The 26,438-nt window shown below is 31.9% G+C and overlaps 3 protein-coding genes and 4 non-coding genes across 8 annotated transcripts; 1 reads left to right on the top strand and 6 right to left on the bottom strand.

The window, feature by feature from the left end:
• Positions 1-3,866: 3,866 nt before the first annotated feature.
• LOC102613368 (malonyl-CoA:anthocyanidin 5-O-glucoside-6''-O-malonyltransferase-like) lies at positions 3,867-5,315 on the bottom strand. The gene has a single exon (XM_025097703.2). It carries the CDS (start codon positions 5,313-5,315, stop codon positions 3,867-3,869), a length of 1,449 nt encoding a protein of 482 aa, XP_024953471.1.
• A 3,836-nt stretch (positions 5,316-9,151) lies between these two features.
• LOC102612866 (60S ribosomal protein L28-1) lies at positions 9,152-11,285 on the bottom strand. 2 transcript variants are annotated; one of them, XM_006475316.3, is made up of 4 exons: positions 11,127-11,285; positions 10,842-11,019; positions 10,600-10,763; positions 9,152-9,480 (listed from the first exon to the last, which is right to left on the bottom strand). In XM_006475316.3, the coding sequence occupies exons 2-4, from the start codon at positions 10,987-10,989 to the stop codon at positions 9,340-9,342; spliced, it is 453 nt and encodes a 150-aa protein (XP_006475379.1). In that variant the 5' UTR covers positions 10,990-11,019; positions 11,127-11,285; the 3' UTR covers positions 9,152-9,339. The 2 variants fall into 2 exon arrangements, with proteins under 2 accessions (XP_006475379.1, XP_006475380.1); XM_006475317.4 differs by having other exon boundaries at positions 11,091-11,243.
• Positions 9,665-9,755, bottom strand: LOC112498009 (small nucleolar RNA R24). The gene has a single exon (XR_003065093.1). It is a non-coding gene; the product is annotated as a small nucleolar RNA R24 (small nucleolar RNA).
• LOC112498007 (small nucleolar RNA R24) lies at positions 9,973-10,063 on the bottom strand. Its single transcript, XR_003065091.1, has one exon. It is a non-coding gene; the product is annotated as a small nucleolar RNA R24 (small nucleolar RNA).
• LOC112498008 (small nucleolar RNA R24) lies at positions 10,182-10,272 on the bottom strand. The gene has a single exon (XR_003065092.1). It is a non-coding gene; the product is annotated as a small nucleolar RNA R24 (small nucleolar RNA).
• Positions 11,286-11,311: 26 nt separating the features above from the next.
• On the top strand, positions 11,312-11,383 carry TRNAP-UGG (transfer RNA proline (anticodon UGG)). The gene has a single exon. It is a non-coding gene; the product is annotated as a tRNA-Pro (tRNA).
• Positions 11,384-15,096: 3,713 nt separating this feature from the next.
• On the bottom strand, positions 15,097-17,085 carry LOC102612563 (F-box/LRR-repeat protein At4g29420). The gene is given in 3 exon segments (XM_006475315.4): positions 15,097-16,335; positions 16,338-16,361; positions 16,490-17,085. Coding segments are annotated over 3 exon segments (1,314 nt in total). The 5' UTR covers positions 16,956-17,085; the 3' UTR covers positions 15,097-15,511.
• Positions 17,086-26,438: the final 9,353 nt, after the last annotated feature.

Here is a 26,438-nt window from a genome sequence, read left to right as displayed (position 1 = left end):
AAGACTTGTCTACTTTGGGATGTTAGTCACTCACATAAATAAGACACTAACCTCCATGTTTCAAAACCGTGGTGTGGGCAAATGTTAAGTAGCTCTTTATACATATCACAACATTGGTAAAGGGTTTTTCCTAGTTTTTGAGGGAATGTGGTGATTTGTCTTTTGAAAGAATTTGTTCTGTGGGGTGGAAAGAATTTTTTCAAAAATTGTGCTTGCATTTCATCCCAAATTCTGATAAATCCTAATCTAAGATTTTGTAACCAAGTTTTAGTTTTATCCTTTAGTTAGAAAGGGAAAACCTTAAGCTTAATTATGTTCATACTACACTTTTGATCAGTACAGGTGTTACAAACTTCCTCAAATTTCGTTAAATACAAATATGGATTTTCAAACTCGAAACCATGAAAAGTAGGCAGAAGCTGAATGATACCAAGTTTGAAATTAAAACGTGATGCATCAGGAGGAAAAATTATGCATGATGGTGACCCTATTCTAATATTATGCATGAAATCTCTAAGTGTCCTAGGTTGTTCATGAAGACTTTGTAAGGCTTGGTTATCTTCATGCTCTGAAAAATTATCAACTCCAATGTCAGTCATATCTAAGGTTGGTGAAGGTGATCCCCTAATTAATCTACTACTATTTGTACGAGACCAACGTCGCATGCAATGTTAATGGTGTGTTCTAAACAAATTAGTTATGCATTAAACACTAAATGAAAATTGCAGAAATAAAATAAATTAAAAATTAAATAAGCAAAAAAATACGAAATAAAAATAAACAAAATGAAATATTAAAAAAAGCGGTTAAACTAGTCATAAAAATAAAGTAATTAAAAGAAACAATTTAAGCGGTATTTTAGAACCAACCTAAAACATGAAATAAAATTTACACAAATTAATGTACAAGAATAATTAAACTGAAATTAAAATGATAGGCGGTAGAACCAACCATATAAAAATTAAATTAACAAAATTTAAATAACAATTCAGGCGGTAGAACCGATCATTAAAAATAATGCAAAAAAAATTGTAGAAAAAAAATGTGGTTTTATTTTTATTTTTTAAAATTTACCAGCTAATTAAATTTCAATTATTAGGCCTTAATGGCTATTTTAAAAGTTCAAGTCCATGTTTGTTATGTCACCAAGTCCAAAAGTCTAACGAATAAGGCAAAGTCCAAAGATTCAAGTTCCAATTCGGTTTTAGGGATTGATTTGTAAAAGTTTCTAGACTAAAATGAAGTTTCTCACAAATTTTATGAATAATGTTACAATTTCAAGAGAAGAGGGGTGTAACTGAAGGTTTGCAAAAAGAGAATGAAATAAAATGACAAAGAAATAAACTAACTACAAAAAATAAAATAAAATAAAATAAAGATAAACTAACACTAAATTTAGAAAAAAAAATTGGAAGTGGGACCAAAAACTTGACACGAATCAAATGTATTATTACTACCAAGTATAAGAGTCTCTAGTTATAATATAACCCGATGCGTTTAGGGTCGAATCACAGGGAATTTAAAATCTAGTAGTTAATTTGTTAAATAAAAAAATTAATTGCGGAAAAAGAAATTATTAGAAATCAATTTAAAATTATGCTAAGGTTACGGGATCCACTCTCAGAATTCAAACTATAATTTTAATACTCTCTCATTGTTTATATTTTTCCTAACTTTTACTAGTTAATTATTATATCATTTAATCCTTAACTAACTATGTGTGTGGATAAATATGGAATAAAATACCTAATGTGCCACGACTGTATTAATGTGTCGACACTATGTCAAAATACTATACAGATTCAAGAAATTTATAAATTAACATGATATAAAAATAATTCAAAAAGAATAAAATAAACTTAAAACTCACTTGAGAAAGTGATGAGTTAAATATTTTAAAGTCTTGAGCTTCACCATTTACCTCAGCTTAGTAAAATTAGCCACTCATATTGAAAGAAAACAAAAAAAAACTCTTTTTATTTGATAAACTTTTAAAATATATTATAGGGAAATTGATTACACAACAAAACAAGAAAAAAAAAAGAAAAATAAACAATTCCTTAGCTTCGCTCTCTTGTCTCCCCTCTTGACTCTTTCTCTCTTTTCGCTTGCGTCCCTTTACCTTTTATAGGCAAGGGATGCATCGTCTCTTTTATTTTTTTATTATTATTTTTATAATATGTATAATAATAATAAAAACTCTTTTATTTGATAAAATTTTAAAATATATTATAGGGAAATTGATTACACAACAAAACAAGAAAAATAAAGAAAAATAAACAATTTCTCAGCTTCGCTCTCTTGTCTCCCCTCTCGACTCTTTCTCTCTTTTCGCTTGTGTCCATTTACCTTTTATAGGCAAGGGATGCATCGTCTCTTTTATTTTTTTATGATTATTTTTATAATATGTATATACATTGAGAGGGGTGATGGTCAGGTGGCAAGATGGCCACTTGACCATCACGAGCATGGTTGTTCACCATTTTTATTTATTTTTCTATTTTTTATTTTATTAATTGCATCTCCTCAATTGTGCTTTAGCAATTCTTCTTTGTTCCCACTTTCAATTCGAATTTCATCTTTATTCTTGAAAAATATTTATAAGATAAAAATGAACATATTGTGAATTAATTTAACATAAAAATATATTTTGGGAGTGTTAAGATAATTTAAGAATAATAAACGCATTAATCAATACTTTAAGTGAAAAATTAATAATTTTATCCTTATTACATGTACACTTTTAAGTATTAATCATTTAGAAATTATATGATTATTTTTTTAAAGTAAAAATTTAGTTTCAAAAACTACTATCTACTTACTGAGCCACTGAGTTTTATATTCATCCCCTTTTTTTATATTTTTTCCCCACAGGAGGTTGCAGGTACACCAAATCGACCCAGTGACAATAGATATATTTTTAATCTTGGCCACGTGATAGTGTTAGAAGTTATAGATGATTTTTGTTAGGGCGTCCTGAGTATCTCTTTTTTTTTTTAGGATTATATAATTTTGTTGTATTATTCTTTTGAGCTTAAGAGTAAACCATTGCATGTTAATATTAGTTATATATAATCTTTTAATACTCTGGAGATATTTTAGGTAAAACTCAGTATTTTGGCTGAGGATGTTGATGATTGGAGTTTGTTGTATATTGAATTATTTTGGGAGTGCTTGTTTTACATATTTGCATATTGGGAGTGTTATGTTTATAAAGGAGACTTTACCGAATTTTCGACTGAATCTTTACTAATTAGATTATTATCAATTTAGTTTTGATGAGACTAGATAAACTCGTCCTGAAGGTTTGGGACGAGTCGTTTCATTATATTTGTACATATATATGCTGAAGCTGATTTAATCATACGGTTGATCGTGTTACTTGAGTCTTCGTTCAATTGGAAGAGTAAATTGAAGGTATGATGACTATTAACGAGCAAGTTTATATATTTTTGCACATTTTAGCTATGTTACGTTAATCACATGGCAACTGATAAATAATACAATCCAATACGATTTATATGTCAAACACCACACTGTTGATAAAGAATACAATCCAACCTAATATATAAGGTGCGTTTGGAATTAAGGTTGGATAGCTGTAGTTTAAAAGTTACAGCACCAAAGTATTTGATAAACACTAACTGATGTAGCTTTGAAGTTACGTTGATATGATTTTTCACTTGTATGATGAAAATTTTATTATATTTTTAATAATTTTATCAAAATTATTATTTAAAATTTATATTTACTACATATTATTAACTTTTATTTCATAATTACATCTTTTTTTTACAATAACTATAACTTAAAAATTACAACACCTCAACTTCAAATACAATCATATTTCAATGCGATACAATAGTCTAGCGTGGTGCGTCAGAGGCATCCAAGCCATAACGAAAGAGAGAAGCAAAAGCCTCCATTTGTGGCTTCTCCAAAACAACACCAACCTCAACACCGCCGCAACCATCTCTACTCTCCGCCAAAGAGACAGCCCCTGAGACATCTATTGACATAATCTCCACCTTCTTGGGCCTGCCCCACCCGAAATCCGATCCGTAAACATCAAAATGGGTGGATCCGGCAACCGAAAGCAGCAGTGCTCCTTGCTTCAGCTTTGCCATTATTTGAGCAATCTGTTCTTTTGATCCTTCGAAGGCATCCGCATCAATCCCTTTGACCAAATCACTTAATTTCTCCACAGCAAAAGCAAATCCTTTTTCTAGCTGCATGAAGTCACTTGCTTTTGCAAACTCAGCTACTCTGCCAACGCAATTACCAAAATAATTAAGCGGAGCTGATGGATTCAAACGGCTCCTATAATCCACAGGGAACCCAAAAATAACATCTCTATTAGCTGCCGCTGCTGCTTCTTCTTCCCTTTTGGCATTAACGATGCAAACATATGCATAAGCTAATGTAAGCACATAAGTCGATAAATGAAGTTGTTTTTGTTTTGAATCATTTAGATCATTAATACTATCTCTGAGCTTCTTAATATCTTCACGGGTTAATACAAATGAGGCTCGAACCAATTTGTTAAAATCCACCGAGACTGGTGGCAAAACCTTCAAGCTTGGTTTGCTGCTGGGATCCGAAGAAAACCACATATTAAAGTACCTTATGTACAGACCTTTCGGATCTTTGATGAGAGTCCGATCAAAAACTGGAGTTAATAGCTCCGGTAACACATTTACATTGGAGGGTTCTTGTTCTAACTCCGCCAATTGTTTGCATAAATAAGCCCAAGATTTCACAAACATAGTTGTGCTTTTGCCATCAAGAATTGCATGGTGAGATGAAACCCCAATGGAAAAGCCCCGATCCGGAAACAGAGTTATTTGGGCAGCAACTATCTCAGCTTTGTCGTCGGATATCGACAACTGGGGCACCAGCGGATGGAATTCAACATCTCCACGGATCCCGTTGCCGGAGAGGTGACTGAAGTCATTGTTACAAGACACGGCTACCGTGACTGAAACACCATAATCATCGTCGTCAGGAGAGTAGTAGATGACTGGCTGTTGCTGCTGGTCTTGGGCTTGGGGCCGCCAGACGATGCTGCCGGCGAGGGGGAGGTAATGAAGGAGAGTGAGGGACAGAGAGTGCTTCAGCCTGGGGACTATTTCAGAGTTGAAGAAATCAGAGGCTAAGCCTGTGATTTCATAGAAGAAGATGCGCTCCACAGGTGGAAACTTTAACCATAAAATATCAAAATAGGTGAGAGGAAGAGTTAACTCCTGTGCTGAACTTGAGTGAGATCTCAAGGGGGTGACTTTGGTAACCTCTTGCTCCACTACTTTTGCTGCCATGAATATTCTAGCTATAGATAGATTGAAATAACAGGACAAAACACTGAACAAACAATTCAACAATAAATAATGTGAAACCACATGTTCGCCCTCAATGTACATGTACTGCATTTACTTATCGGCAACCTTTCGGATGACGTGGTCCACATTATACATGACATTCAATAATACTATATTACGGATTCTACTTTGATATGTTTAAATTTGTCTTTTCCCTCGCACAACATTGGCCACAAAATCAACAGCAGATTGCTGCCGGTTTCTGTGGCCCTACTAGTGCCCGTTTTGGGCAACTCTCGTTCTTGTAGAAGCTGCATATTTTATCATGTGTTGTTGCTTTCAGTTGATTTTACAGTGCTATATATTTTAAAATTTTATTTTAAATGATGTGATATTACTTGGTGATGTAAAAATATAATTTATTTATTTTAAAATTATAAAAAAAATCTACTAATGACAAATTACATGTGGCATCATTTTAGAATAAAATTTTGTTTTGTATATCATTACTCTATGATTATTCAGAATAATGAACACAGTGAATACGTGGTGCCTTTGATCTTGCAGCAATAATAATCAATTTAATGCATGACATCTGATGTGGTGGGATTTCTACTTTACTACATGTTCTATTTGTATTCGGTGAAGTCTGACCACAGTTTTCTTGGACAAGATTGGCCTGGGCAGGATAGGATTCAACTTGGGTCTGGCTGTACTGTGGCCTTCGTTTTCATCGAAAGATGAGTTCAAAGAGAAACGTCTAAAAGTTTTGGCTCAAAGATTTCTATGTTAAAACTTTGACCTACATTCTCTCGCCCTTCTAGATACCAAGCATTTTCTAAAAGGGCGAGAGATTTTGAGGGTGAAACGGCAGCATGTCTCTCGTGTTTCTCTCGCCCTTCTAGATACCAAGCATTTTTCAAAAGGAAAATGTGATCCGTCGTTCGCAGCGGTGTAAAAGCAGAGTGCACCAATAAATAATGGGGTACCGAAGGGCATGAGTATTACGACATTTTTACTACGGCTTGGGATAATGTTGGGCCATATAAGCAATACCCAATAAATTTAGGTGATGGTAAATCTGTAATAATGGCTTCTGAGAATATTAGGACTCCAGAAAGTGCGACTGGGATGTACAGGTTGCATATGTGACTTGTATGCAGACTTTCGACAGGAGTGTAAAGGACGCTTCTGGATTGAGATTAAAATGCCTGTATCAACCGCTTGTGTACGTAGCAGTAACTCTTCAAAACACTTTATTTCTTTCTCAACCTTTGGTGTTTATCTTTTTAGAAAATGCACTGATAAGTATTAACACCATGCGGTATTAAAGGAAAAAAAAATACAAACTAATCAAGACCTCACCGAAATATAGTTTATTTTATCAGTGTTCTGTCATCCTTTAATATCTTTTAGTATTTTCCTTTGAAGAACTATAGAGCCAATACATTTAATACTTTTAAAGCTGTTATGCTGCTAAATTTTTAAGTTGTTCTAATTCACTTAGATATAATCTATTTGTGTAGCTATTGCAACTGTTTGAAATGTTATTAAAGTTATCTTTTTTTCTTCTATAACTTGAATTTTTTTTTTAATTCTTTGAAATGTTTTGAAACGCTCTTTAGCTACTAATTTCTTTTTTTTTAATAAATTGCTAATATGTATTATAAAATTAGAAGTCTATTGATATTTACAACAAACATTTATTAAAATTTCTTACTTTAAATTACTTTTTAGCCAAAAGATCAAATTCTGTACTAATAAATCTATTAGCTGATTTTCTATACTACCATAAGTCTATTGACTGATTCAATGGCGATGACCTGATAAATCTTGGTTTGAGTTGTTTGGGTCTAACATGATGGGTGATATCAAGAGGGATTATTGTTTAATGCTTTCTGGCTTCTCTATATTGCAACTTAAAAAGGAACTATACTCATCTTTATTTATTTGATAGTGCGTTTACTTCATGGAATGGGAATGGGGTGGAATGGGATATGGGGTGGAATGTGAATAAGTTAAGAATGGGAATGAAGAATAGGAATGAGATTATAATATTTAATTGGCAAAAATAAATAGGAATGGGAATATGCTGGAATGTTATTGATGTGTTTACTTGGTAAAATAAATGAGAATGAGGAATGTGAATGAGAATCAATTTACCGAAATACCCATAGTATTAAATAATGTAATTTTCATTAACTAGATACATGTATAAATATTATTATAAAAATGATATTAATTAAAATAATAAATGTTAATAATGATAATATTAATAAAATAATAAATTTAATAAAAATAAAAATAACAATAATTAATAATAATAATAATAATAAATGTTAATAATGATAATATTAATAAAGTTAATAAAATTTAATAACAATAATTAATAATCATAATAATAATAATAATAAATGTTAATAATGATAATATTAATAATAATAATAACAATAATTAATAATAACTAAAATAATGAAGTTAATAAAAATAATAATAACAATAATTAATAATAACTAAAATATTAATAAAATAAAAATAATTATTAATAATAATAAATGTTAATAATGATAATATTAATATAAATAATAAATAATAACTAAAATAATAAAGTTAATAAAATTTATTAATAATAATAATGACATTTAAAATAATAAAATTAATTATGATTTGAACGAGAATAATTCAAGAAATATAAAAAAATTTGAGGGATGCAAAAGCAAACATTGATTTCATTCTCATTCCCAATCCCCCATGAGAATATGATTCACATTCCTTATTCCCAAAGGAACAAAATCCTCTCCTGATCTGAGCTATACTGATCTTTTAAAAATCTTATGTCATGTGTCTTTTAGTGGTAATGTATGGGTAAGATTAACTTCTTTTATTTTTTTATTTATTAACAATCAATCAAAAATTAATTGGTTTGCTCATACCATGATCAAATCAGAAGAGAATCATGATTCATTTCCAAATTGTGTGGGACCCATCCATTTTATTTCCATTCCCAAATTACATTTTGCCAAATAAACATGAGTTTCATTTCTATTCATTCATTCTCATTTCCTAAAACCTCAAGTAAACACACCATAAATTATTAGACTTGTTTAAAAGTAATTCAAAAAACACGTCGTAATTAAAAATACAAGGGAAGCGGCTCCTTTCCCCACTGCCTAAGATTAATTATTGACTAACTAGTATTTATATTTTTGTTTTTTAGTGATAGTGTATGGTTAAGATTTAACTTTTTTATTTTTTTATTTATTAACCAATCAACAATTAATTGGTTTGCTCATAACATGATCAGATCATGAGAGAATTCTGATCCATTCTCAAATTGTGTGGGACCCACATATTTTATTTTCATTCCTAAATTACATTTTATCAAATAAACATGAATTTTATTTCCATTACTTCATTCTCATTCCTTAAACCCTCCAGTAAACACATCATAAAATGATTAGACTTGTTTAAAAGTAATTCAAAAAACACTTGTAACTAAAAATATAAGGGAAACGGCTCCTTTCCCCACTGCCTAAGATCGATTATTGACTAACTAGTATTTATATTTTTGTCGGGATGCATTACAGAATAGAGGAACCGTGACTTCCTCTTGAGCCGTATGAGAAGCTGAAGGAAGAGGTATAATCTCTTAAAAAGAAATTGTTTGATTTAGTGTGAGATGTACACAAGTTAGTACTACTGGCTATTTTAATCATTTGAACAATTTGTTAAGAGTTTAATCTTGTACAATGCATGAGACAATTAGAATTCTACACATTGAACACTTGTTGCGCTTAAAAGTAGCACTCATCTCATGATACAAAATAACACGCCAATTCAACATAAAAACAAAATCAAGTTAAAATCTAAATTTTGACCCTTTTCCCAGTGGGGTGGAACGGGCGAATATCTCCAGTACATAAAAAATTAAACATAAATGAAAACTGTCTTCTTGATACTTATAAGAACTAAAATAAAACCATTCCAAGAACAAAGCATAACATCACTCGATTCCTCCTAAAGTTCACTTCCTAACGGGAACCTTCGTAGCCTGCCTGTTTCTCTTTTTGACACCAGATTTTGAGACCTTTAGGCTCCTGTTAACAGCACTAAGCCTTGCAAGGGCTGCCTTCTTCAAGTCTGGCCTGTAGTAGTTATCAGCAACCTGAAAAAATGGCAAAGGAAGCAATTAACAAAATGTCAATATCTTTGCAGAGTAGGATGCAGAATACACAAGACAAACTATACCAGAACATGCTCTTAGCGCAAAGAAGTAAAACAGTCAACAATTGAGCATATACTCGAAACAGAAAATAACAAAAGAATAAAACTCCAAAGTCCAGATTAAAAAAGCAAAGAAGCCAAACTTAACAAGAAAATTTCATTGAAGATCCACTACAAGAAAGGTATTTTTACATGTTATCATCTCGTCACGGCTTTAAAAAAAAAAGGTCAAAGGAGTACCAGGAAGGATCCCTAATGAGACAAGAAACCAAAAAACAAAGACAACTACAACATACATAATGCAGCGTCTATAACAATTCCAAACTACAACATAAATGATGCCTCATCTATAACAATTCCAAACAATTATCATCCAAGAACCAATGCATTTAGTTCGTTCATTTTTAGAATAAAGCTATGCAATCCAAGAATGAAAGCTCAGAAGCCAAGCGTAACAAGTAAATTTCATTGAAGACCCAATACAAGAGAGGTCTTCTTACATGTTAGCATCTCATCACAGCTTTAAAAGAAATAATAATAATTTCGCTCAAAGGAGCAGAAATCCTTAATAAGATAAGAACCACAGCATCCACAGCCATTTAGCTTATATGAGTCTAGAATAAAGCTCCACAGTCAAAAAGGAAAGCTCAGAAGCCAAGCGTAACAAATGAATTTCATTGAAGATCCAATACAAGAGAGGTCTTCTTACATGTTAGCATCTCGTCACAGCTAAAAAAACACAATTTTGATAAAAGGAGCATCCACCAAAAACAAAACATTGGCAATTACAGCTGCGACCGCAAATGAAGTGCAACAAGAAACTTTAATTGAAAATTGACTGCAACAGAGGTCTTGTTACATGTTGGCTTCTCATAACAGCTTAAGAAAAAAAAATTCAAATTTGACCAAAGGAGTACTACCAATTCAGCAACTCTTAGTACGAGGGAAAATTTTTTTTTTGCCAAGCTAAAGACCAACATTGCACACAAAATTACACAGAAAACACATCAAGAAAACAAATAATAAAATCAACCAAAGAATGACATGAAAAAAAAGGTACCTGATTGACAACAGCCTTAGCCATTCTTGGGAACTCCTTCCTCATGGTGGATTTGTGAAGCAAGCTGGCAGGCTTGTTCTGCTTCTTGGTCTTTGCAGTGGCCAACACCACAGACAGGTCCTTGCCTCCAGGCTGAATGGTCACAGTCTTCCGATTCGCCAAACCTAAACCACCATTTTATTTAAGAAAAAATAAAATAAAATAAAATAAATAATAACCTTCGAAGTCAGATTTGTTAATACCGGAGTGTTTGAAGGAGTTAAGGTTGTAGAGGTTGTTGGGTTCCTTGCTGAACTCGACGCTGGCGTTGCCTCTGCCGAATTGTTTAACCAAGAAGCAGTTGTTCTTCTTCACGATCTCCCAAATCAACTGTCCTGGAACCGTCGCCATTTCTTTCTGCCTTTTTTTCACTCCGACTCACTGCCAAACACAGCCTAAACAAATCAGTGCTGCTACATAGAAAATTGATGATGTATGAAATCAAACCTTACAGCAGTGGGGGGGAGTGAAGAGAGAGAGACCAGGACCTTCGAATGCTAAGAGCAACAGGGTTTAGGGCTGCCAAGGTCGTGAAATAAGCTGAGGCGGTATTTATATATATATGTACTCGTTCAAAACCCTAATCACTCTGTTTCTGTTTGGCCGATTTAAGGCCTGCAGTTAGTTGTCCCTGCCTCGATAAAAATAAAAATTAGCTCCACCGACGTATCGTGGGCGTTTGGTCTAGTGGTATGATTCTCGCTTTGGGTGCGAGAGGTCCCGAGTTCGATTCTCGGAACGCCCCCATTCAAAATCATTTTTTCCACAAGTGTGCCTGAAATTATTATTTTCATTTTTCTATTAAAAAACTCGGAGCAATATTTGATATGATTAAACACTCAATTCGTACACAAATCAAACTTGTAATTAATCTTTCATAAGAAAATATCATTCTCAGGTCAAAGTATTAGACAAAGATTAAAACACAAAAAAAAAAGCCTAACACGGCAGAGTGAGAAGGGTGTCATAGTGGATACATAATAGATTAGTAATACTTCATCCAATGAAAGAGGAAAATGCTTGAATTATGCCAGAGCGAGAATTAAGTTGATGAGCGTTGAACGATGAAATCAAATAGTTGGTGCTAATGAGTTTAGTTGGTAAAATTTTGTGTGGAAAAAAAAAATCTGAAATTCGAATCCAGCACATATTATTGTGAAAAAAATTGAGTTGCAATTAATTTATTTAAAAAAAAAACATGCAGACAAGTATGAAGATTACTCACACGTCCTGAAAAAGGCAACTTGAGAATGAGTTCATTTAAAATAGGAAAAAGCTATTTGCACCGAATTAAACCCCGAATCAAACCTCGACTTCAACGCACCGTTTTACTTAAGCTAAAAACGCACCGTTTGTAGAGTTATTTCTTTTTCGTTATTGATTTGAGGTCACACCAGCCACAACCGAAGTCGTCCCAAAGTACCCCAGCTGCCGCCACTGTCCTTCTCAACTGGGTTGTTGTCTTTTGTTTTTTTTTTTTCGGGAATTTGCCTTCTTTGATTATTTGGTTAACTTTTTCTTTTTTATTTATTTTTTATTGAATTAAAGCATCAAGTTCCTGTTTTGGCCATTTTCATCTGTTCTTTTATGGGTTTTTCATTTCTTAGTTGGAGTATGAATTTCAAATAAAGATCAAATTTTAAAATTGAGTTATAAGTTATTTCTTCCTATTTCAAGTTGCTTTAGTTTTAGGATTTTGAAAGTGGGGGTAATCTGGAAATGTTTTGTGGGTTTAATCTATAAACAATCATTTGAAGCCGAGTTTGAGATTGAGAATGGCTGCTAGAGTGGAGATTGATGAAGACAGTGAAACTAACAAGGGCAGCTTGCGGGTCTTCGACTAGAAGCTTGATCAGCCCATGGATGAAGAAGCTGGCAGGCTTAGAAATATGTACAAAGAAATATGTAAGCTGGGTTATAGTGGTTTGATGAGTTGGTTCTATTTGAGTTGGTGGTACTCTGTTTCCTAAAATGTTGTTCATGGTTTTTTAGATTTATGCTTGGTAAATAAGAATTTTCAAAATTTAAAAGAAGCTTAATCGTTTGCCCAGAAGGAAGATAATAGTTGAGAGTGTGTTTGAGAAGAAAGAGGGAAGATAACAATTAAGAGAAAGTAGAAGTTATCCTTGGTGCAGCGCAAATAGAGCTTTCTATTGAAAAGAAAAAGAAAAACCTTAAAATGACGTCGTTTTTAGAATCTTCGGGGTTTGACCCGAGTTTTGACCCAGGGCAAATAGCAGCGCTGTTTAAAATAATGCAGAAGAGGAGAATAAAAGAAAATTTCAAATTCAAGTCCCACAAATATTACACCAAGTCATGGCATATTAAGAAGAGAGTCTTTGTTTGTGAGACTGTGGGAAGTAGAGAGGCAAAGCAAAGTGTTAAAGAAACTAAGGTTGTGTTTACTTTTTGAAGTCGGACTGAAAAGTATAGATTCATCTCACTCTAGTGTTTACTTTACCAATTTGAAGAATGATTGAGAATCTTACTCCGTGAGTCCCACTTATTTTTGGAGTGGGGAGTGGGATTCCCATGGGATCCACTCCCACCTCTCCCATTTCTATCCTTTTTTCTTATTTAATTTAATATTTTATATTTAATAAATAAAATAAATAACATTACATTTATTTGAATAATATTATTATATTTAACTAAATAATAATTTACATTGACTCTAAGTTAAAATTACTTTAAAATAATATTATTATATTAATAGGGAATTAATAAATATTACTATATATTATCTTCATTTGAAAATATAATATTATTATATTTATTTTAAAAATAATAGTACTATATTTATTTAATATTAATAATTAATAATAATAAATAGTTTATTCTAAGAAAATATTAATTTTGTACTAAATAATATTATATTATTATTTTATATAATAATAAATTTAATATAATTATATTAAATAAAATAAAATAATGTTTCATTTTATATTTACCCTTCTTTTATTAAATTTACTATAATTATATTTAAATAATATTATTATATTTAACTAAATAATAATTTGGTTTGATTCCAAGTTTAAATTACTTAAAAATAATATTATTATATTAATAGAGAATTAATAATATTACTATATACCATCTTTATTTGAAAATCTAATATTATTATATTATTTAAAAATAATAGTAATATAATTTATTTAATATTAATAATTAATACTAATAAATAGTTTATTCTAAGAAAATATTAATTTCGTACTATATTAATAGTAAAAATGTTTCATTTATATTGCCCTTATCAATCATTTTTAATTTATATAATTAAAATTAAAATTAATAAAAAATTGTGATGTACATAATTAAGAATATTAATAATTATTATAAATTTAAAAATATAATAAAATAAATTTTTATTCATTAAATATATATATTTATTTTCATTAAAAATATATATTTATTAACTTTGTAATTAAAAACTATAGTTCTTTAAATAAGGATAAAATTGTAATTTGAAACTATTTACTCCCAATTCAAGATAAAGTAAACGCATAAATTGGATTCTGATTTCCATTCTATATTTTCATTCCAGTGTAAGTAAACAACATACTCTCACTTTCACTCTACACTCCCAATCTTAGGATTCTCACTCCAATCTAAAAAGTAAACGCTACCTAAGTGCACAATCATAAACGAAGAAGAAGCATAAGCAACTATGATTATGAAGCCAAGTAGTGGGAGGATAACGTGAGTAATAAGAAAGAATACGAGGTTTTCTGAAATTGAAAGCAAATGCAGATGCAAATTTTGTTCCATTTTATGCGACAACTTCGACTAATATTTTTATAAGTAATGCTAGATATCACAACATCTAAGCCTTAATATGAATATCAACTAATATGACATTCATTTATTAGATGACGGATAAGTAATTTTACAAAATCCATCAAACAAATAAGTAACACATAGTATTAAAATTCAAGTTGGGACTCAAATGTTGAAATCCCTAATATTATTATATTTTTATTCGTCTTTGCTAAATCCTTATTATTTTAATAAAATTATCAGAATTAGAAAATTTAATAAACTCATAACGACCTCTAAAAGTATTTTACTTACTTCACAAGTCATTTAACGGCTTCAATTGAGGTCTCAGGCATGACTTCATATAGGTGATGGGAGATTACTTACACAAAAGATGATAGTGGATATTTCTCCTGTAGAATCCATGGAAGTTTCAAAGAAACCAAAAAAGGGAGTTAACGGTTTATAATTTATATGGATGTAAAAGTTTTACTTAATCCGTTATCTGTTTACTAATCTTTTAGGGTAACTTTATTTGAGGCCATTCAAGACACGAAAATACTCACAAGGAAACCCAATCTGCCACCCCATCAAATTTGCAAACATGCACATGAAACAAGTGCAATTTTCTATCGGAGATTTTGAAAGTTTTGAGTGCAAAAATGATACCATTTGGTTTACCATGACCTTCTACCACACAGATTTTTATTTTGGTCCATATAAATAAATGTATTATTTTGATCAACAATCCAAAGAGTATTTCGATTTTACAACATATACAACCAAATTAATATATATACAAAGAAAGACTAGTAAGAAACACCTGTTCATTCAGTTGCTGGTAGAAGATTATATGGTTTTGCAATCAACCCATCCACTTACTTACTTCGAGCATTTGAAGATTATCTTCGTTAACATAGTTTATTTGTATCTCCAGCCACCTGTAGGTCCACTCCTTGTTTAGACATATAGAAACCAATTAAATGGGTTTGCTGAACAATCTCTAATCCAATTATACTGAAACTCCTGAGCTGCAGATCCCCAAGAACCAAGGCAAAAAGATCTCTAAAAGACAAAGCTTCTTTTATTTTCTTCTCAGAAACTAGAGTTTGGCAAATTAAATGCCATCAGTGACCCAAGTGTCTTCTGTTCCTTCCTTCCACATTCCCCATCTCCATCTAACTCTCGGATGATCAACTGTGCAGCTAGAGATGAGGTTGCTAGCAGTGATTGAATCTTCCTCCCGGTGAATGAGCAAGGCCATGTCAGACAAGTTGCTGCATATATTCATGATCGCAAATATGAATGACCTTGTGACGCTGATATCATCTACCACCAAACGTGCAATGATTTCTTTCAGCACCTTCATCTCTGTCCTTATTTCCAGACGTCCTTTATCAAAGTTGGACTGCACTGCTGACCAAGCCCTAGGGCCCAAAGTCAGAGAACTCAAATTTGGAAATACATCAAACAATACCCCCAGGTTAAGGTTTTTCATTCCAATAGGCTCACCTGGTTTTAGCAATTCCACTTTTAGCTTCTTAATTGTTTTACCAAAAGGAAATGTGTTGATGAGGCTACTAAGACTTGAAGATTCAAGCTGTAAGTTCATCAAATTCCGGAACTCTTGAAACCTAATCTCATTTGCTACCTCAAGCGAAAGACAGAAATCATGCAGCAAAGGAGTTTGAAGCACAAGGGATTTTGGTTTAACACATCTCAGTTCGAGTTTTACTAGATTGGGTGCATATATAGCCAGAGAAAGCGGAGCATTTGACACAGTCCACAGACAGCTCTTAAGATGCAAAAGATGAATCTTTGGTTGTCTAAATCCCCCCACGCCTACTAAATTTAGAACTTGGAGACAAGGAAAGCAATCATTAACCTTGTCTAAGTCCTCATCTTCAAGCCTTATAAATTCCAATGTCAATTTGGTGAGCATACCTCTAGTTCAACAAGACTTTTGCCTAAAAGTAAATGCAAAACCGTGATTACATAAGAAATAATTCTACTGAATTAAAACAGAGGATTAATTAGTAGATTAAACTGAATTAAATTGAATTCAAATTTAAAAAAAAAAATTATTGAAACTCACAGCAGGAAGAAATGAAAGCTAAAACTTCGGACTTTCTCCAACAAGATTGAAACCAGCAGTCAGAAATTGACAGAAACTTCAACTCTTCACAAACCCAAGGTAACCAATTCTTAACAAATTCAACGTCGGTCAAGTACAGATCGTCGGACTCGTCCTCAGCGTCGTCGTACGAGATTCCTACCAACGACTTGTCTACGCCTATTGAAACTGACTCGAGGTGCCGCGAATTACGGACGAGGTTTTCGAGAATCGACTTGAACGGCGTGACTTGGGGCGCTGCGGTCACCTGTTGTGGTAAGCGAGACTGCACGTAGCGAGACAAGGTGCAAACGAGGTTGATGGATCGGACTTCTTTACAGAGGGAGTTCAAGGTTTTGGAGACGACTCGGCACCGTGCGAGATCGGCTGAATCGGTGAGTCGACTCAGGATCTCCAGAATCAGAGGTTGGGGTAGATGCTCCTCCATTCTTGGAGACACGAGTGCTATGCTTTTGCGTCAGAATCTCCAGCATCTAAAATGGTTTTTGAAGTCTGTCACAAAAAAGAAGAAAAAGGAGTGTTAGCCCTGCAAATTTTTTTAAAAAAGTATAAAATTCTTTAATGTCTTAAAAAGGACATATAATCTAATCCCCTTTTTATTAATTAAATCTGTTGTTTTAACTGTAAAAAAGATTATATTATATTTTTATAAAAAGTACAATTGTATTTAGGCCACCGTTGCAATACCCGCATTTATTAGGGTGTACACGGATTGGATTTTACGGATCGGATATTATTTCATATTCGATTTATGATTTTACGGATTTCAAATTTTCAATCTAATCTAATTAACGAATTAGTTAACTTCAATCCAAATTCAATTTATAAGTTTACGGATCAAATACGGATTTAACCCAATTCATATTCAATCCATCGTTTTACGAATTGTTTTGTGAATTAAATTTTTTTTATTTTGTCTTATCCACGAACTAATAAAATAGAAAAAAATCTAATATAAAAATAATTTTACTACCAATCAAATTTAAAATTAAATTAGATTTAAATAAATTAGTTATTTAAATAAAGTTAAAATAATACATTAAAAATTTAAAAATACAACACACTTCGAAACTAATTGTTCAAATAAATATAGAATAATACATTTAAAGTTTCAAAATATAGTTAATACATTTAAAGTTGTTCAAATAAAGTTACAATACATCAAAATTAATTGTTCAAATAAAATTATAATAATGCATTTAAAGTTGCAAATTATGATACTCTAAAAAGAAAAATGTCCGCTACCAATTTGTATTCCATACTTTAACCTTAACAAAATACATATAATTCAAATAAATAACAAATAAAAAACTTTTATTTAATAAAAAGTATAATAAATATTTACCCTTAACATCCCATCAAATATTGTCAAGCTCCATCAAATATATTCTTATCATCTCCCAAAATCTATGTACATGTAAGACAAAAGAAAAATGTCAATTAATAACAATATAAAGTCAAACAATAATCAACATACACAATTAAAGTTAAGTTACTTGTCTTTAGGGATGTTCGTGGATCGAATTTTATGGATTGGACATCAATCCATATCTAATCCATGATCTTACATATTATCATTTTTCAATCTAATCTAATCCACGGATTGATTAAATTCAATTCAAATCCAATCTACACATCTGCGGATCGGATACGGATTTAACTCAATCCATATCAAATCCATACGTCTGCGGATTGGATGCGGATTTAACTCAATTTATATTCAAATCCATCATTTTGCGCATTGATTTACGAATTAAAAATTTTAGTTCTCTCCAATCCATAAACTAATGAAATTTAAAAAAAATCTAATATAAAAATAATTTTACTACCAATTAAATTTAAAATTGAATAAAATTTAAACAAATTAATTGTTTGTTTTAATAATACATTCAAAATTTTAAAATATAACACATCGAGATTAATTGTTCAAATAAAGCTACAATAACATGTTCAAAGTTTTAAAATATAACACACCAAGATTAATTGTTCAAATAAAGTTACAATAATACATTAATATAACACCAAAATTAATTGTTCAAAATAAAGCCACAATAATACATTCAAAGTCTCAAAGTAAAACACGCCAAAAGGAAAAACGTCCACCTCCAATTTGTGTTTCGTACTTTAACCTAAACAAAATAAACATAATTAATATAAATAACAAGTAAAAAATTTTATTTAATAAAAAATTAATATATATTTACCCTTATATCCCATCAAATGCCATCAAGCTTCATCATATATGTTCTTATCAGCTCCCAAAATCTTTGCACGTGTAAGACAAGAAAAATGTCAATTTTTAAAATAGAATAACAATATAAGTCAAATAATAATCAATAAATAAAATTAAAGTTAAATTGTTACATTTTACCTGTCTCAATATGTTCAATCTCATCTATTACTTCATCAAGATTTATCGGAGTTGAACGTAACCAATTTTGCGTGCAAATTAATGCCTCCACCGTCCTTGCAAATAGTGAGCACCGATGTGGATCAAGAACACGCCCACCAGTGCTAAATGTTGACTCAGATGCCACAATGGAAACAAGCATGGCCAAAATATCTCGAGCAACATAAGTCAAAATTGGATATTTGGAAGAATTAATCTTCAACCAATCCAATACATCAAAACTCTCATTTTCTGGGTTCTCACATGATCTAATAAGTAAAGATTCACTTCTGTTTTGCACTCTACAAAAGTATTGTCTTTTAAAATCCTCATATAACCCGATCAAACACTTGCCTAGCATCAACCTCAGTATCAACCTCTAACTCTTTTTCATCATTTACAGCATCCATTACTTTCACATCATCACCATAAAGCAAATTGTATTCCTCATATAAACTATGTAATTATTCTGCACTTTAACAACCAACTCATTAGCTTTAAAATCACCAAACAACACTACAAAACAATATCTCAAAAAATCGTTCTTTATGTCGAGGATCAAGCAAAATAGAAACAAATAAATAAGGGTTGATTGTTTCATAATTTCCCCAATACTTATCATACTTCTTTTTCATATTTTCAACCATTATCTTAAAAAATAAATCCTTACTATCCCTCCAAGCTTGCAATTGTGTATGAATCAAACATAATTGGCGCAAAAAAGTATTGGATGTCTCATATAAAGAACCCGAAAATGTCAAAGTGGCATCATGAAAAACCTTCAAGAATTTAATGAAATAACAAGTATATCCCCAATCAATTGAAGAAGGACACGTTTTTTGCTCGCTCAAAGAAAACTCACGAATGTATTGTGCCTCATGAAGCTCTAACTGATCAAATACTTTTTCATACTTTTTAGCAGCCTCTAACATGAAAAAAGTGGAATTCCATCTAGTTACGACATCTAGACACAACAACTTATTTGAAGAAATTTTCTCTCGCTTTGCAGTTGCCTTAAACTTTTTTGTCCTAGAAGGTGAAGATCTAGCAAATCTTACAACGTTGCGAATTTTAGAAATCGACTAATGATACTCTTTTAACCCCTCTGCAACAATGAGATTTAATATATGTGCACTACACCTCAAATGCATATTTTGATCCCCTAAAATTGTACCATTCCAATTGTTTACAACTTTTGACAAATAAAAAACAGCACCATCATTAAAAGAAGCATTATCAATCGTTATTGTAAAAACTCTCTCAATGCCCCAATCTAATAGGGATGTTTCAATTTTCCTACCAATTGTTTCATCTTTATGGTCAACAACTTGACAAAAATTCAATATTTTTTTGTGCAATGTCCAATTATCATTAATAAAGTGAGCTGTAAGACACACATAACAAAGATTTTGAGCTGAAATTCATGTGTCTGTAGTGAGGCAAACTCTTTGATGACTACTCACAAAAAAAAATCATATATTTCTTTGTTTTTTTGTAAAGTTGCAAAATATCACAAGCAATAATAGTGCGAGATGGTACTTTAAATCTATTTTCAAAAACTCCCAACATTTCCCTAAACCCTTCATCCTCTACAACTCTAAATGACATATCATCTTTTATAATAAACTTAGCAATTGCTTCCTTACAAGCCTCAACACTATAGGTCGTTGATACAAGACTACATGGCTCTCCAATTTTCACTCATTGGTAAGACAAGGTTTTTTTTGTTTTTTGTCCACTCGAGCTTGACCATGATATTTTGGACATCTCTCTCTCATATGAGTCAATAGATTATATGTTCCTTTATTAAAACCATATTTATATTCTTTTCCACAATATCGACATTTGGATCTAGGATGCAGTGGATCAAAACTTAATTAGATAAAATGCTCCCAAGCTTCAGAAGTTGTGGATTTATTAGGTGTACCTTCAGCATTACTGGATGATTTAGAACTTGGAGGAGCTGAATCTACAGCTACGTGTTTTCCTGTATCAAGTTGAGAAGTCATGTACACTACCAATATGAAAAATCATTAAAATTAATTACGAAAAATGACAGGAACAAATTAAGTTTGAAAAGAAAGTAATAATTTAAGTTTAATTAACTCAATCAGTGAGGTCTTTGCACAAACACACAATTCTTATTTAATAACAAAAAAATACTAAACTTCATTATGAAAAATAACTGGAACAAATTAAGTGATAAGTATTGGAAGAAAAAAAAGCACAAAAAAGTTTAATTACCTCAATTGGTAAGGTTTTTGCACAAACACACGAAAACCCAAGAGAGCCGCAAGTGTTTGAGGAGCAAGAGTTGAAATGGCAAAGTTTTTGAAACCAACCAAGGTCTAATCCTTCTCCAGGGTTGTTATGCATGCGGGAAAGTGGTAATTACGAAATCGTCAACTATGGGAACTAGGAGAAGCCGTACGGGTAGTAATCTTGAAGGTTGTGATAGTGAAATTATTCTGCTGGAACTAGCGATTGTGAAGTGGCTCGATGGACTCGGGGAAGAAAATGACTTGCTCTCGTTGGAATCGCGTAGTTGACGTCTCACGATGGGAACTAGGAGAAGCCATACGGGTAACGATCTTGAAAGCTATGATAGTGAAATTATTTAGCTGGAAATGGCGATTGTGAAGTGGCTTGATAGACTTGGGGAAGAAGATGGCTTGCTCTCGTTGGAATCGCACAGCTGACGTAGTTCAAATCATCGTCGAGAGTGTATGGAGCTTGTATTAGGTGTTGCTAGTGTGTGTGACAGTGGGGAAACTTAGGGTTTTTTGTTTGGCAATGTTATTTTGCTTGGTGACTGGGCGTATGTTATTTTGTTGGTGACTTAGCGTATGTTATTTTGCTTTTGCCTTAAAATTTTTATTTTGTTTTACAATTTTTACAAGTTATATTTGTATATTTGATTATTTAATTATTTTTTATTTTATACTATTATTGGTTAATGGCTAAAATATGTTATGGTGCTTGTGTAACTATGTAATGTCAATTTATAATTTTTTTAATTAAATAAATATTTTTTTTGCGGATTTACTTAATTTTTTTTTGTGGATTTACATAAGTAAATCCATATATAATCCACCCGATTGTATATTTTTAAATTTTCAATCCAACCCAATCCACGGATCGGGCTTTTACGGTACAGATCGGACGGATTAAGCGGATTAGATTTGATTATGTATACCCCTAGCATTTATCACATACATGTGGGTAATAAAAAAATTAAAAAAATATGGCCATTGTTTGGCTGCCAAGTGGCAACCAAACATATAAAAAAAAAAATTTGAGCAACCAGTTGCTCCTTAAATGAATATTATATTATGAAATAATATAATAAATAAATAAATAAATAAAATAATAATTATTTTAATAATAAATGCAACATAATAATAATAAAATAGTTTTATAATAATTAAAAATTATTTTCAAGTTTAATGGTCACAGAATCAAGTTAACAGTAGATGTTTCATTTCTATTGGTCCATTAATTGCATGATTTCGGGGTTGCAAGTTAATGATCCTAAGTTCCATGCTCATTGCTTTAAGTTTCAAGTTCTTTTGGTTTCAAGTTTAATGGTCCTAGTTTTAAGTTAATGGTAGGTGTTTTATGTTTATTGGTCCATTAGTTGCATGATTTTCGGGGTTGCAATTTAATGATCCCAAGTTCTGTGTTCATTGCTCTTAGTTTCAAGTTTCTTTGGTTTCAAGTTAATGGTAGGTGTTTCGTGTTTATTGGTCCATTAATTACATAATTTTCGGGGTTGCAAGTAAACAATCCCAAGTTCCATGTTCATTGCCCTCAGTTTCAAGTTCATTTGGTTTCAAGTTTAATGGTCTCAGTTTCAAGTTAATGGTAGGTGTTTCATATTTATTGGTCCATTAACTGCATGATTTTCAAGGTTGCATGTAAATGATCCCAAGTTTCATGTTAATTTTCCTCAGTTTAAAGTTCATTTGATTTCAAGTTTATTAGTCCCAGTTTCAAGTTAATGGTAGGAGTTTCATGTTTATTGGTCCATTAATTGCATAATTTTCGGGGTTGCAAGTTAATGATCAAAAGTTCTATGTTTATTGCTCTAAGTTTAAAGTTCATTTGGTTTCTAGTTTAATAGTCACAATTTCAAGTTAACGGTAGGTGTTTTCATGTTTATTGGTCCATTAATCGGGGTTGCAAGTTAATAATCCCAAATTCCATGTTCATTACTCTAAGTTTCAAGTTCCTTTGGTTTTAAGTTTAATGATGCTAGTTTCAAGTTAACAGTATATGTTTCATGTTTACTGGTTTTTCAGGTTTCCATTTCTTTCATATTTAATAATAATAAAAAATCTCAACCATTCGATCTATTCCAATTTTATCCAATGGCTATTTTTTATACATGTATGAGATGCATGTACTGCAGTAGCGCCCTTGTATATATAGTAAATGACGTGTTAAATCATCACCCATCCCCAGCCCAGCCCTAGTCTCCATCACATGGTGCCACCTCCTCCTCATCCACCACCGTTTTCATGTACACACAATATGATAGTGCCTCTCAAACAACGTCGTAAGCAGCCACCAAAACTCTTTTACATTTTATCACACTTAAACCAAATGACAAATGGCTTTTACCAAACTACTTTCCGGGCAAACTCCCCTTACTCGGGAAGCCAACAGCTTTCCAAGCAACTTCGCTTTTCCCAACAGCTTTCCAAGCAAATTTCACTTGTCATCAATTTCAATCTTGGCTTCAACTCCTCTGTTTAGAACTTGGAGAAATTTTACCTACCCTCTCCTCTTGACTTGGAATTCTTAAATAAAAAAAGGTTATGAAAAACATCTAGAACCCGACCCAGATTCTGAGTCTGAACCTGAACAAAAGTAGAAAGATCCAAGTGTGATTTTTTTTCTAACCACACCAATAGCAAAAGGAAAAAGAAAGTCGTCTGTTCCCAAATAGTTACGGTACTGCCAATTGAGAAATCTAAGGCGCCAACATCGGAGCAATGCTACTATAGTCGTGCGGGGCTGTTGTAACAGTGATGATGCCGCGTGTAGCTTGCCTTCCTCCCCAAAATCACGGCTACTGTTACTCTGAAAATTAAGGTTAGGATTTAGGAATTTTACACATAATTTTTTTGTGATTTTTTTTAATGTACAATAATTTTCTTTTTACCGTGAGAAAGATAAATAAAATTAGGCATTTATTACCTTACATGATAAGGTAACAAACATAACAAAATGAGAACAGCTGGAAAGGAAAGGTAATGTATCAGGGGAATTGAAGGGAAGCGTGGGTAAGCAGGACAAATTGAGACTTGGAGGGTTTTTTTTTTTTTTCTTATTGTAATTTAATTTAGGGAAAATATCCACCGTCCATTTAATTTTGTCCATTTTTTTAAAAAGACACAAATCTTAATTTTTTTTGCTGTACTCCACCTAAAATAAGGTTTTCTTGCATCCATCCACTTCCGTTTGCACGCGGTTAAGAGAACTAACGGAAAATTGATCAAATGATTATTTTACCCTAAATATAAAATTATAATTTTACCCTAAATAAATGCAAAAAAAAAAAGTGGCTGGCCGAAACCTTATCCCAAACCTTATCTTCAGGCTCGAGCTGCTGGTGGCACGATCATCGATTGAGATCAAGCTATTGGTGGCAAAGAAACTGAAGGAGATTGGTGAGAGGTTGGGTACGTAGTGAAGAAAGAAAAAGGAAATATTGTTGGGCTAGGGAATCTGGGAAAATGGTGTTGCCTATTGAAGTTTCGATGGAGATTGCTACTGAAATGTTTATGGTGGAGTGAAAGCGGTGGATAATAATGGCTGCGGGGCTTGCTGTCAGAGTTTGAGGAGGGTGATTGGGAGGAGTTGCAAATGGTTTTGGGGATATTGCTCTTTCTTGGCATGGTAATGATGTGATGTAATGTGAAGAAAATGGCGATATCAATCTAATTGCAAATAAAGGTAAGAACATTGACTTTATTACACACAACAAAATAAAAGTGCAGGTCTCTTGGATGAGCCAACTAATCATCTGGATATTGAGATAATCGACTCGCTTGCTGAGGCATTGAATAAGTGGGATGGGGGTATGGTTCTCGTCAGCCATGATTTCAGGCTCATAAACCAAGTAGCCCATGAAATATGGGTGTGTGAAAATCAAGTTGTTACCCGGTGGGAGGGTGACACTATGGACTTCAAGCAGCACCTGAAGGCGATGGTCTTGGTTTTAACAAGACTATGCAAGCTAAGAAAACGCGTGATTTCTCTGGTGGCTGGAGAATGAGGATTGCATTGACGCGTGCACTCTTTATTAACCCAACCATTCTGTTACTCGTTGAGCCCACAAATCATCTAGATCTAGAAGCTTGCGTTTGGATGGAAGAGACCTTGAAGAAATTTGACCGCATCTTGGTGGTGATTTCACACTCCCAGGATTTTCTAAATGGAGTTTGCACAAACATCATTCACATGCAAAACAAGAAATTGAAGTTCTATACCGGTAATTTTGATCAGTATGTTCAGACTCGTTCTGAATTGGAAGAGAACCAGATGAAACAAAGAATTTAATTGTGCTGAAACAAAGCATTTTGAGAGGTAGGAAGAAGGGTCAAATGACAAATTTATCCCTATGACATCAACGAGATTTTAACAGCGTGAACACGGGAGTGGGTGAGTGTAAGAAAACCTTACTTTAGGTGGAGTGCAGCCAAAAAAATTAAGATTTGTGTATTTTTGAAAAAATGGACAAAATCAGATGGACGGTGGATATTTTCCCTTTAATTTATTTATCCCCAAATAATCCAATGCTTGCATGACCATGAAATTAGTTGTGGTCATAATGTAAATTTTAGTAAATTTACATAAAGATGTCAGGTTAATTAAATACGTATAATAATAAAAATGACATTAATAAATAATAATAACAATAATAATGATAATGATGATGAAAATAATAATAACATTGATAAATTTTAATAATAATAATACTAATAGTAGTAGTAGTAGTAATAATAATAATAATAATAATAATATCAACAACAGCAATAACAATAACAATATTAATAAAAATAATATTGAAAATGAAAATAATAAAACAAAGAAAATAATAATAAATAATAATAATTGAAATAATAAAATTAATAAAGTGTATAATAATTATAATAACAACATGGACAATAATAATGATGACGACGACATTGACGATGATGATAATTTATTAATTTTATTATTATTAAAAATATTGTTATATTACAATTTATTTTAAATTATTATTTAAATTAAGGATAAAATATGTATTAAGAAATTTAGTTGGAGGTAAAAAAGTATATTTGAGAATGGAGTTCTGATTCCCAACCTCCTAAGAATCAAAATTCTGATTCTTGAATTTAACAAGACCTTATATAATAAGGTAACAAACATAAGAGTCCAACAAGCATATCATCAAGATTTCGACACTTGTAGTTAGTACAAATATAAGTTTACCGGTTGAAGCTGATTGAAAAGATGGTCAAATCGTAAGGT

The sequence above is a fragment of the Citrus sinensis genome, chromosome 1 (assembly GCF_022201045.2).
Source record: "Citrus sinensis cultivar Valencia sweet orange chromosome 1, DVS_A1.0, whole genome shotgun sequence".
Lineage (NCBI taxonomy): Eukaryota > Viridiplantae > Streptophyta > Magnoliopsida > Sapindales > Rutaceae > Citrus > Citrus sinensis.
The sequence above is the reverse complement of the archived record's forward strand: the minus strand, read 5'-3'. Positions and strand labels throughout refer to the sequence as shown.